We start from the raw sequence: 14,020 nt of genomic DNA, 5'->3' as shown, positions 1-14,020 counted from the left end.
TGTGTTTTTCAACCTCTCTTTTTTATTCTTTTTTACTCTGGCATATGATAGAAAAAAGAGAAAGATTAAAGTATGAGTAGCTTAGCTTTTTCTTCTAGACTGTTACTTTGACTTTCAGTCATTTTTCTCCCTTTCCCTTCCTTTCCCTTTTATTTTGTAATGTCTAGTTTACTCTTTAAATTGTAGGTTATCTTGTTTAGTTTTTGTTATTTCATATCAATCATTTTTCATTAATTTTGTTGTTTTTGTCTTGTATTTGAGCCAATATTTTTTTCAGATCTTTAATCTGAAAAAGTTCCTCTAAAAGCACTTACCAAAAATCCTGTCCCTATCCCCCAGGGTTATATTCTCTCCCAGAATGGATTCTGCTTTTATTTTTCAAGTTATTTCTACTTTTCTCCACACGATAGCTTACTTATATATTTTACAGAACAGGTATTTTTATTTTACTTAAGTTTTCATGGGAAATTAGGCCTGTATGTTTTGTTTGTTCTGATATAGTGTAAATAACTTTAAAAGGCCCTCTGATCTCAACTAGAAACAATTTATCTTTCCCTCACAACCTGCTATACTTTATTTTTAAAATAAAAAATTTTAGGGACCGGAGCAGTGGCGCAAGCTGTAAGGCATCTGCCTTGCTTGCGTTAACCTAGGATGAACTGAGGTTCTATCCTTAGGCATCCTATATGGTTCCCCAAACCAGGAGTGATTTCTGAGCGCATAGCCAGGAGTAACCCCTGAGCATCACCAGCCGTGGCCCAAACCCCTTGCCCCCAAATTAATATATTTCAGTACCATGGTTACAAACATGTTCGTAGTTGGGTTTCAGTCATAAAATGTAGACTCCCCCCTTCTTAAGTGATTATGTGTTGCAGTTTTCTTGTTCAGATACTTTAGGGAGTTCTCTGGGTCCCTCAGGAAAGTGGGTACAGGTTTTGGCAAAGGAAGGAAACACAATCACTTGTTTTGGTGGATCATAATTGTACGTCTGTTTATTGAATGCTACAGAGGTGTACTTAAACATGAATTTTACATAGGAGAGACTGCCTATACCTGCTTTTTCGCAAGGTTAAAAATTGTACTTTCTTATTAGCAATAAGCTTATCAGTACACACTTTTTGATCTATAAGTTTCTTCACAACAGATAATTCACAGGCCTTTAATGTGGCTTACAAATCTTCTGACTGATAAGTTCCAATTAAAAGCCTTCTCTGGTATCTAAGGGCAAACTTTAACATTTCAAAGTTTTTACTCCTAGGCTGTGCTTTGGGTGTCAATTCTGATATAAAATAAAAGATTAGCAAGTTTGCCAGATGTTCCTACAAAGAGCTCCTTTCATCTGAGCAGAATATCTTTTAAAAGACTAACTTTACTTTGAGAATTACAAAGTTATTTTTATGTTTCTCTTGATGCTGATTTTCCAAGGCAAAGTGATATTTAATCAAGGCCATATTTGTATGTACTAATTTTGTCATCTGGAAGTAAATGTTCAGCTATATGCATACTTAGTTAAGCAGCAGGGAGATTCTTTTTAGGCCAAATATATGTTTGCACTTATTTTTGAAACTATTACTAAGCTTGAGAAATATCACCCTCATTTTTCAAGGAAACGACCTCTCTTTAAGGTCATTTCTCAGCCATCCACATTAGGGGAGCCCAGAAGGCCTTCTGATTTTAAGTTAAATTTTGGCGGCAGTAACTATGCTTAATTTTTTTGTTTGTTTTGGGGCCACACCTGCTGGTTTTCAGGGGTTACTCCTGGTTCTGCACTCAGGAATCACTCCTGGAAGGCTCAGGGGATTATATAGAATGCCAGAGATGAAACCCAGGTTGGCCACATGCATGGCAAATGCCCTATATACTTAATTTTTTTTATTAATTTACTTTTATTGACTCACCATGAGTTAAAAAGATTTTGATAGTTGAGTTTCAGTCATGCAATGTTATAACCCATCTCTTCACTGGTATATACTTTAGTCTAAGGATAGTGTACTTATTTCATATACTTCATTTTTGTAACCGTTAGTCTTTTGACATTTTCTTAAGTATGCTGATAACAGGGCTCACACAATTTAGCTTTAAATTGGTTGTTTAGCTCATAGTAGTGCCCTGAAAACTGACAAACACTAGTAATTTCCTGTGCTTTTATTGGGATACTCTAGTAATACCTGATACTATGGATATTGGGGTCTTTTATTTTCTTTGACTTATCTCCCTGGACTGCATGCTCATTCATTTATTCTTCATATTTACTATAGACATAATTTTGCAAGGCTACCCCTTGTATTTTCTTAGCTATTACTTCTATACTTTCTTTGCTTTTGATATTATGTGATTGATGGTAGTGCAGTTTTGGCTTTTTTATATTTCTAACTTTCCTTCAGCCAAAGAGAAATGACTTTATTAAGCTTAATGTGACTACTGAAAGGAAATATAGAAATATATAAAGCAAGTACTCAGTAAACTTGCTACTTCTGCCCTAGACAATTGTTAATAATTTTGTTGTTTGAACTATCACACTATCTAAATGTATAAATATATATTGTTTTCTTATATTTTTATTTACTTGAAAAGGGGTATTATATTAATACATATTAAGTGAAAAAAATGAAAGAAAAAGCACTTTAAAATATCAGTAATACAAGCCAGGGATATAATTAGGTGCTAAATTGCCTGGTTTACCTGTGTTGAGGACCTAGATGTACCCCTGGAATACACACACATATGTATACATATATGCATGTATATTTAGAATACATGTAAATATACAAATAAACATAAATAAGTACTCACTGCTTCAAATCACCCATATAAGTGGGGACCAAAGTCAATAAACATTGTTAAATAATTATATGAAAAGATTCTTAACATAATTAGACTTTAGGGAAATATTGTTTAGATAAGATAGTAAGGTGACTAGTGTGACTAAAATTAAAAGCTGACCATAGAAACTATTTGTAATGATGAAGAATGGCTAGAACTGTCATACATGCTGATGGAAATATACTGTGGTATGGCCATTTTGTGAATACATTTAGCAAGTCAAATGTGTACCTATCTTGATTCCCATTCCATGTTTAGGTTTTCATTCCATTTTTACTCAAGAGAAATAAAATTATGTCCATACAAAAGCTTGCACACCAATAGCAAGTTTATTTGTAATAGTCAAAAGTAGTAAATGCCCAAGTGAATGGCTGACCTGTAGTTTGTTGATAAAATATACTCAGCAGTGGATAGGCATTAGCAATTGATACATGAAAAATGAATGAATCTCAAAATACATCATGCTGAGGGAAAGCAACTTAAACAACAAAGAACATATTGTATGATTCTGTTTATGTAAAATTCTAGAAAATTTAAGCTATATCTTAATGAAAAAAGCACATTAGTCTGTGGACATGGCAGGGATGGAAGGAAGAATTATAAAAGTGAAAAAGGAAACCTTTGGGATTGATAATATGTTTGGTTACTTAATGTGATGTTTACATGGATGTGTTTGTATATATATGTTAAAACTTACAATCATAGGCCCAGAGAGAGTGCAAGAGATAAGACACTTGCCTTACACACATCTGCCCTAGGTTTGATACCTGTCACTATATGTGGTCCCATGAGTCATGTCAAGAGTGATCTCTGAGCCCAGAGTAAAGAATAAACCTTAAGTACAGAGACGTATGGCCACATCCCCCTATCAAATAAACCCTAAGTCATATTGCACACTTGAATATTTGCATTTTATGCCATTCCATATGTTAAGGTACAAAAGGAAAATATATAATATAACAGACATTTTTCTTTGTCAGCATGAAAGGTCTACCTCATTTTATTTTACATCTCCACAGTGTTTAATTATATATGTGTATATATACATACATACTGTAAATTTATTCACATAGCCTTGGATAGATGACTAATTCCTTCTACGTGATGAGGCACACTTTTTCCTTTGTAGATAAGAATTAGAATGGCTATTATTTCCTGATTAACAGAGCTGACATCATTAGTTAGAATGTGTTTTATAAAAACTGTCTCTTGCTGCTGTGACCTCTGTATCTCTGGCTTTAGAAGACTTTTATTTATCCTAAACATGGAACCAGATTAAGTGACCATAAATAATATTTTCCATAAACCAATGTGGCCTCAGAGATACTCTAATTCAATCTCTTTAATTTTATAGAAAAGGAGCAACATAAGTGATTTATCTGGGATCATAAAGATAATGTGCCAGAACCCCATTTCTTAGTCTCTTTTTTTACTGCACAGATGTCACATAATTGCCTTTTTTGCCCTAGGGTGTTTTTTAAATCAATATTAGGTCAGTATATATTAATATTTAGAAAAAAATACAAGCAGAAAACACTATAAGTTTTTGTTAAATTACCTCTTTAGAAGAAATGTTTAACTTCAGGTTCCTTATTCTTGAGACCAAAGGGATGATAATAATTATTCTAAAATAAAATTGAAATAATGCTTGCTGTTATGTTCTGAACTACAAAGGTAATAAATCTCTCAAGAAAAGACCTCTGTTTTGCCTATCATGCCCTAGGATTCTAACACCTACTATCTGTTTTCATAGAACTATCTCAAACATAATGTGGTATTTAAAAAGTTTATTCTTTTTTTTCTTTTTTTGGTTTTTGGGTCACACCCGGCAGTGCTCAGGGGTTACTCCTGGCTCCATGTTCAGAAATCACTCCTGGCAGGCTTGGGGGACCATATGGGATGCCAGGATTAGAACCAATGACCTTCTGCATGAAAGACAAACGCCTTACCTCCATGCTATCTCTCCGGCCCCTAAAAAGTTTATTCTTTACTGCCTAAGGCATTATAGATTTTTGACACATTGTTCTTTTTTAATGATGAATGCCAATCATATAGACATTGTTTTAGTTGAAAACAACTTCTTCTTCTTCTTCTTCGTCTTCTTCTTCTTCTTCTTCTTCTTCTTCTTCTTCGTCTGCTTCTTCTTCTTCTTCTTCTTCTTCTTCTTCTTCTTCTTCTCCTCCTCCTCCTCTTCCTCCTCCTCTTCTCCTTCTTCTCTTTCGCCTCCTCCTTCTCTTCCTCCTCCTCCTCTTCTTCTTCTCCTCCTCCTTCTTCTTCTCCTTCTCTTCCTCCTCCTTGTTCTTTTCCTCCTCCTCCTCCTCGTCCTCCTCCTCCTCCTCCTCCTCCTCCTCCTCCTCCTCCTCCTTCTTCTTCTTCTTCTTCTTCTTCTTCTTCTTCTTCTTCTTCAATTATAGAGATTCTAACATAAGTTTTGCTTGGCACATTTAAGTACAGTGGGACTGAGTGAAAAAGTAGGAAGTGGCTCTGGAATGGTATGAAATAAGGACAGAAGTAGAGTAAGAAGCAGGTCATGTTGAACATTTTGACCCACGTAGTGACTTTAAGTGAGAAGAACGGCTCTGAGTAACATTTGCGCAAATTTGCTTAATATGGAATTTACCATTGTTTGGAGAGTATTATTCAGTATATAGTTAGTCCAAAGAAGAGGTGCAGAAACAGAATAAATATATATGTGATAATAAAGAAACAAAGTAAGGGAATAACAAATGGCTAAATGCTGCTAAAACAATAATTAAGCCAAGAATTAAACCCTAGAATTAAAATTAGAACTTGAGAAATGATCTATAAAACTGTTTACCATAGCAGTGGGTGGAGTTGGCTGGGTTGAGGGGTCACTCTGATAGTAGGTTTGGTTTTGTTACATTTGGAGAGTATATTATAAATTACAATGCCTAAAATAAATTTTTTATTAAAAATGTATCATCTATACTATAACAATTTTTATTATAAAATCTTTAAGCACCATGATTACACACATGAAAGTAGTTGGGTTTCAGTCATAAACAGAACACTCATCTTTACCAGTGCAACATTCCCAATACCATTGAACTCCCTCTCCTCCACCACCCTTTTTAAAGTGAACTTTTAGTGCTTTTAATATGTATAACCACTATTGGAACATTTTCATCTCTCTGAGAAGAAAGCCTGCTAAGTAGTCCTCACTTTTAGTTTCTAATCTGTGTTCAGTCTCTGGATTTGCCTATTCTGGACTGTTATATTAACTGCAGTCATACTGCTTGTATTTGACTATTTGTTTCTGACTTCTTAGTATAGTATTTTCAAGTTTCATTCATGTTGTATTACATAGTAGAACTCCATTCTTTTTCATTTCATTGTATGAATATATTACCTTTCATGTATTTAGTCACCTGCTAACAGACATTTGAGCTGTTTCCAGATTCTATCATTGAATAATATTATGCATATTCAGGTACAAATTTGTTTCCTTTCTTTTATACAAGATATTTAGGAGTGAAATTGCTGGGTCACATGGTAATTCCATATTGAATTTAGATTTTGAAGTCTCATTTTGACTGTTGTGTTAAGGACAAATTGTATAGGGGAAAAGGCATATGGAGGGAAATCAGTTAGAAGACTACTACAGCAGATAATAGGAATTGAGAAGAGCTGGTCAGATTCTACATATACATCAAAAATAGAGCCAACAGGATTTTCTGATAGATAGGATTCATACTATAAAAGAAGTCAAGGACAATATTTTGGACAGAGCAGAAAGGTATCATGGATAAGGCCCTGAATACAGCTGAACTGGGTTTAGTCCATTACATTGAATAGTCTCCTGAACTTCATGAGGAGTTAGTCAGATAGAACCAGGAGTAAGCCCCAAGAACAGCCTGGTATGTTCCACTATTCCAAATATTTTTGACCTAAGAAATGAAATGAGGAAGTTATCACTTGATTAAATGCAAAGAAAGACAGGCTTTAGGCAAAAATTAGGACTTTAAATTTGCTATTTGAGACATGCAAGCAGAGATGCCAGGTAGGCCATTATCAAATAACTCTAGCATTTGAGTGAGATATATTTAGGAACTATTATATTTTAGAGGATTTTAAAGCTATTTGATTAAATTTGATTATTTAGGAATATATAGATTTAGATATAATATTGGTTTTGAGGCCACATCTGGCGGCACTCAGGACTTACTCCTGGCTCTGTGCTCAGAAATTATTCCTGACAGGCTGAGGGGACCATATGAGATGCTGGGGATTGAACCTGGTTTGTCTCAGGCTTGCTGCATGCAAGGCAAATGCCCTACCATTGTGCTATAGCTCAGGCCCCAGGAATATTTTTATATAGAGAAGAGAAGCTGTCCAGAGGATAAGACTGGGCATAATCCAAAGACCAGAACTTGGGCAGAGTGACCATGAAAGGAGACTGAGAGGTGCAATCAGTGAGATAAGAGTATGCCAGGAGAGTATTTTGGCATCCAAGTGAAATTATTTCAAATATTTTAGAAAAACTGGTTTTCCCCTTTCATTTTGTTGTCAATTTTTTGGGGGGTTTTGGGTCACACCCGGCAGCGCTAAGGGGTTCTTCCTAGCTCTGCACTCAGAAATTGCTCCTGGCAGGCACGGGGGGATTCGAACCAACATCTGTCCTGGATGAGCTGTGTGCAAGGCAAATGCCCTAGTGCTATGCTATCTCTCCAGCCCTTGTCACATTTTTGAGCGAAGGGGCTCAGAAATAGTGTCTATACTCATAGGCTTAATTGAACAGAAAAAGAATTTTTGCTTTCAGAATATAGAATTCAATATATACTACTTATTTTTGTATACCCCACCAAAGGTACTAAGTCAAAAATCCAGTCAGGAAATATATGTATGCAAACTATATGCTAGTTTTTCTTCTAGGCATTGGGAGTACTTCAGTGAATAAGGTTAGTGAACATGTTACTGATATCAGGAAATGTAATCTAAAAAGAAGTACATTAAATCATGTCCAAGGCGCAAGTGGTAGCATGTTTGCCTCACACGTACTATCTTAGAATGGACTGCGGTTTGATCCCCTGGCATCCCATATAGTCTCCCCAAGCCAGGAGCGATTTCTGAGCATATAGCTAGGAGTAATCCCCGAGTGTCACCAGGTGTGACCCAAAAACCAAAAAAAAAAAAAAAAAAAAAAAAACAAAAAACAAAAACAAAAAACATCATGTATTCAAATAAGTCAATACATTAAATAATTTGTTTAAAATACATACATAATTAAATATATAATGACTGCAACCCAAACATCAAGATTCTTTAGGAGTACATGGTAAAATTTCTAAACCAGACTTGAGATAGGACTTGGTCACAACATTTGGGAGGAACAGACATATAAGAAGAGATCTAAGGGAGATTTAGTCAGGTAACAAAAAGTAGTCAATGTGCAAAGAACATATCAAGCATTAGAAGGAAGAAGAGGGAGAAGTTTGGTATGGTCAGAAAAACATGTATGTTACTTTAGAATATAAAGTGTATGAAGAAATGGAGAGTAAAAGATTGATTTATTGCCATACTAAGTAAGTTTTCCTTCCTTCCTTCCTTCCTTCCTTCCTTCCTTCCTTCCTTCCTTCCTTCCTTCCTTCCTTCCTTCCTTCCTTCCTTCCTTCCTTCCTTCCTTCCTTCCTTCCTTCCTTCCTTCCTTCCTTCCTTCCTTCCTTCCTTCCCTCCCTCCCTCCCTCCCTCCCTCCCTCCCTCCCTCCCTTCCCTTCCCCTTCCCCTTTCCTTCCCTTTCCCCTTCCCTCCCCCTTCCCTTTTCTTTTCCTTCCCCTTCCCCTCCCTCATTCACTTCATACAAGAAGTATCAGGGGATACTTCTGGCTCTATACTCAGATATTAGCTCTGGGAGGGATTGGAGGACTATATGGCATGCTTGTGATCAAATTTGTGTTGGCTTTTTGAAAGGCAATTTTCTACCTACTCTACTATCACTCTGTCTTCATGCAAAGGAGTTTGAATTCTTTTTCAACAGCAACAGAAACCCAATATATTCAGAATTTTATCTTAGAAAAAGCTAATTTTAAAACTATACTCACTATTTTATTTTAGGAAGATCCCTTAGACAGAAATTTTAATGGGTTGGATGGATCCAACTTTCCACTTTCTTGACACATTGGCTCTTAGTTTTAATTCCAGTTTGCCATTTGAAGTGCCTAAGCTGAAAAGTGGAAAGAATGTACTTGAAGCTGAGAGTGAGAGTCTGGATAGCTACACAGCTGACTCTGATAGCATATCCAGGTGAGAGCCTCTTTTGCCCCTGTCTTCCACACCTATTCAATATGTTTTTTTTTATTTTATTTTCAACATCAGGAAACTGGGTTGCAGTGCCTCCAGTATTCCTAACTTTGGTTATCAAGAATATGAGTGAAGTGGTTTTTTAGAATATTATGAGTCTTTCAATAGCACTTCTCTGACTTGGAATTTGAGCACAGTTTTCTATAGCACCTAACTTCAATAGGCTGCTACATTGGAAAAGTCTCCCTAAACCCATAGTAACTATACTATTGTCTTTTAAGAATGGGGTTTTAAATGACTGGGTCTGAGCAGGGTTGCTTATGAGATCATCTGCATTCTTCCAAAGTAAATCAGAATTAAAATTACTTTGTAGATTTGACCTCAAAACAGCTTTTATAGTTATTGGGTCCTTTGATAGAAGGGGGAAGTAAGAGGTGATTTTATATTAACTCAAGTGTCCACCTCCAGGAGAGACTCTCTGGATAAATCTAGCCTCTTTCCAGAGTGGAAGAAGATGTCTAACCACAAATCTCAAGTACCCATGGTTATGGTAAGCTACAATTCATGATCTAAAGTCCCCCTTTCCTCCTTTCTTTCTCTGTCTCTCAATCTTTCACATATCCCCTCTAGTCCTTTTTCTTGGGAAGAATTTAAGTAAAGAATTTAACTAAAATTTAGTTGGAAATATTTTGGGTGTATTATCCTTTTTTTGTTTGCATGTTTTGTTTTGTTTTTTGGGGGGAGCCATACTCTTGGCTCTGCACTCAGAAATCGCTCCTGGCTTGGGGGGTGACCATAGGGGATGCTGGGGATTGAACTGTGGTCCATCCTAGATTAGCACATGGAAGGCAAATGCCGTACCACCTTACCTCTAGCATCACCTCTCCAGCCCCATATTATCTTTTTTTTAATATTTAATATTTATTTTATTGTTCATGGTTGAGGTTCAATGTACACCTCCTTCACCAGTGCACAGCTCTCATCACCATTGTCCCCAATATCCTTTCCACGCTCCCCTCTGCCTACATCTGGGAAGATATTTCACTTCTCTCTCTTCTTTACTTTTCCATTGACACAGTGGTTTGCACTCTTGTTAAAATGAATCAGTACCATCTATATCACTTTATCACTATTCAGCACCTTGTTTTTGTCCAGAGTGATCAGTTCCAACTATCATTCTCAGCGGACCCTTCTCTCTCCTGTCTGCAAACCTGGTTCTTTGTCACAAGCTTCCTGCCATGGACTGATCCTCCTGGCACTCCTCACTGTTGTCTTGATATTGTTACTATACTATTTATTGTTCTTATATCCTACAAATAAGTGATCTTATTCTATATTTATGCTTCTCCCTGTGACCATTTCACTCAGCATACTAATCTCCATATCCATCCATGTATGAAAAAAGTTCATGAGTTCATTTTCCTAACAGCTGCATAATATTCTATTGTGTAGATGTACCAGGTTTTTTTTAACCATTCCTTGGTTATTGACATGAGGGATGTGTCCAGATTCTGGCTACTGTAAATAGTGATGAAACAAAAATAGGAATGCAGAGGGTATTACTGCATGATGTTTATGGATTCTTAGGGTATCTAGCTAGGGGTGGTAGGTATTGCTGGATCAAATGGAAGCTCAGTTTCTAGTATTTAATGAATATCCATATTGTTATCCAAAAAGGCTGTACCTGTCTACATTCCCACCAGCAATGAATGAGAGTTTCTTTCTCCCCACATCCATGCAAACAACTGGTTGTTCTTTTATTTTATGGTATGTGCCAGTATTTGTGGTGTGGGATAATAGCTAATTGTTGTTTTGATTTTGATTGCCACACCCTTATGATTAGTGACATGGAACATTTTTTCATGTGCCTTTTGCCCATCCTTATTTCTTCTTTGAGGAAATATCTGTTCATTTCTTCTCTTTATTTTTGGATGGGATAGATGTTTTACTCTTGTGAAATTCTATCAGTGCCTGTATAACTTAGAGATGAACACCTTATCAGAGGATTATTGGATGAATAGCTTCTCTCTTTCTATGGGTAGTGTTTGTGTGCTAGTCACCATTTCCTTTGAGGTGCAGGAGCTTCTAAGTTTAATGTAGTCTTATTTGTTTATCTTTGCTTCCACAGTAGTGTTTTTTCTTAAATATGTCTTTAGCTTCAATGTCATGGAATGTTCTGCATACATTTTTCTCTATGTAGCATATAGTTTCAGGTCTGATATCAAGGTATTTAATCCATTTTGAGTTGACCTTTGTTCAGGGTATTAAAGAGCACTTTGAGTTCACTTTTTTTGCATGTGTTTGACCAGTTTTACCAAACACCATTTTTGAAGAGGCTTTTCTTGCTCTATTTTGTATTTCTTGCACCTTTATAAAATATTAATTGATCATACACCTAGGGGTGAATCTCTGAATATTCCAATGACCTGAAGGTCTGTCTTTATTCCAATACCATGCTGTTTTAATTACTATTGCTTTGTAGTGCAGTTTAAAGTTTGGGTACTATTATGCCTCCCATCTTCATTTTCCCAAGGATTGCTTTGGGTATTTGTGGACATTTATATTTCCAAATGAATTTTAAGAGACTTTAATTTACTTCTTTGAAAAATATCATGGATATTTTTTATAATGATCACATTAAATCTGTACAGTACTCTGGGAAGTATTGCCATTAATGATATCAATTTTCCCAATCCATGAGCAGGGTATATGTCTCCAATTCCTTGCGTCTTCTTTTATTTCTTAAAGTACTACTTTGTAGTTTTCTTTGCATAGTTCTCCACCTCTTGATGTCTGCTGAATGTGCTATACCTTCTACTAGAGTATTAACTTACATAGCCTCCCTTCTGACTTGCCTCACACTGCTGTGGGTTATTTCAAGACTAATTTAACATGGCACATTGATTAAATATGCTCCAATACACATGTCCCAAAAAGGGAAGAGTGCTTTTATAGTAGTGAAGAGTTCTTACTCAAAAAACTTTACTAAGTTAAGTACTAGACCCAGTGGATAAGTGAACTTGCATTAAAGATGTTTGACGAATGTGTGCAGGACACAAGAGTAAAGAATTCTCACTCAAAAGACTTTTCCAGGGACTGGAGCGGTGGCTCAAGCGGTAGGGTGTTTGCCTTTCCACGCACCTAGGATGGACCGCAGTTCGATCCCCCAGCATCCCATATGGTCCCCCAAGCCAGGAGCGATTTCTGAGCACATAGCCAGGAGTAACCCCTGCGCATCACTGGGTGTGGCCCCCAAACCGAACCAAAACCAAAACAAAACAACTTTTCCAGAGTTGGTACTGGATAGGCCAGTGCTGGCAATACAAAACTTAGGTAGTATTGAATGGTTCAATGTTTGAAATGGTTATGTATTTTTAAGAGAAATGACACTAAGCAGGATTTTTTTGTTCACCAGACATATATTATGAGACACAACCCCAGGAAGTTTTTGTGCAGCACTGGAGATGGGATGATTATGGAGTTTGATATCTTGAAACGAGAGAAAGGTGTAGAAGTTTCTAACATAACTGGACCAGGGGTAATACCAGTGCAAAGCAGCTGTTATGCTCCCAATTGACGTAGATTCCACCAATTTAACCTTCAGCCTTGCCTAGCTGAGGTCCCTTCAGGCATGACAGAACCAGGCAGTGAAGGAGAGATGAACACTCAGAACAGTGGCCCAAGCACTGATGCTCACCATTCTTTTGCAGAAGGCATTTGCCTTTCATGCATCCAATCCAGGACGGATGATGGTTTTAATACCAGCATCTCATCTAGTCCCCCGAGTCTTCCAGGAATAATTTCTGAGGACAGAGCCAAGTGTAACCCCTGAGCACTGCTGGGTGTGACCCAAAAACAAAACAAAACAAACAAACAAAAAAAGAGGCACAGATTGGCAAAATGGATTAAAAAAATTGAATCCAAAAGTTCTACTGCCTACAAGAAACATATCTTAATAGTCAGAACAAATATAGACTCAAAATCAAAGGCTGAAGGAAAATCATCCAAGCAAACAATTCCAATTAAAAAATCTGGAGTGACCATATTAATATCAGACGATACAAGCTTTAGACTCAGGCAAGTTATAACAGACAAAGATGGACATTTTGTACTAATCAAAGGATATGTACAACAGGAAGAAATCATACTCTTAAACATATATGCACCCAATGAGGAACCAGCAATATATTTAATAAAATTGTTGACAAATCTGAAAGAAGGTATTAATAGCAACACAATAATCATGGGGAACTTCAGCCCTGCACTATTACCTCTTGATAGGTCCACCAGGGTGAAGCTTAACAAGAATATACTAGCTCTGAAAAGAGAAATGGAAGATAGACGCCTAGTATATTTAGGGCACTCCATTGCCAAAAAATTGGATACACATTATTCTCCAATGCACAAGGGTCATTCTCCAGGATAGACAACATGCTGGCCCATAACACATATCTCCATAGAGACAAGAGGAAAGATATTGTACAGACTATGTTCTCAGATCACAAGGCACTGAAATTAGAAGTGAATTGTAAAAGGACAAAGAAGAAAAACTTTAGACCAGAAATTAAACAGCTAACTACTGTTAGTGGGTCAGAAATGAAATTAAAGAGGAACAATGAAGACACAAATTACCAGAATTTATGGGACACAGCAAAAGCAATACTAAGAGGAAAATTGATTGCTTTGCAAGCACATATCAGGAAGGAAGAAGGGGCCTACATAAATAGCTTAATGATGCAGCTTATAAAGTTAGAAAGTGATCAACAAAATGAACCAAAAATAGGTAGGCAGAAGGAAATAATCAAGCTCAGAGCAGAAATAATTGAAGTGGAAATCCAAAAACAATTCGAAAGATTAATGAAAGTAAAATTGATTCTTCAAAAAAATAAACAAGATTCATAAACCACTAGCAAAAATCAAAAAGAAATGGAGAGAGAAA

At 36.4% G+C, this 14,020-nt stretch overlaps 1 protein-coding gene across 1 annotated transcript in view; it reads left to right on the top strand.

Moving 5' to 3' along the window:
• Positions 1 to 14,020, top strand: part of SYTL4 (synaptotagmin like 4) — a 110,343-nt gene that overhangs the window by 68,689 nt on the left and 27,634 nt on the right. The window contains exons 7-8 of the mRNA XM_049766601.1: positions 8,971 to 9,084; positions 9,550 to 9,631. Coding sequence (XP_049622558.1) covers positions 8,971 to 9,084; positions 9,550 to 9,631 — 196 coding nt within the window. The remainder of the gene's footprint in view (positions 1 to 8,970; positions 9,085 to 9,549; positions 9,632 to 14,020) is intronic.

Source organism: Suncus etruscus, chromosome X (assembly GCF_024139225.1).
Source record: "Suncus etruscus isolate mSunEtr1 chromosome X, mSunEtr1.pri.cur, whole genome shotgun sequence".
NCBI classification, from domain to species: domain Eukaryota; kingdom Metazoa; phylum Chordata; class Mammalia; order Eulipotyphla; family Soricidae; genus Suncus; species Suncus etruscus.
This window is presented reverse-complemented; position numbering and strand designations above follow the sequence as displayed.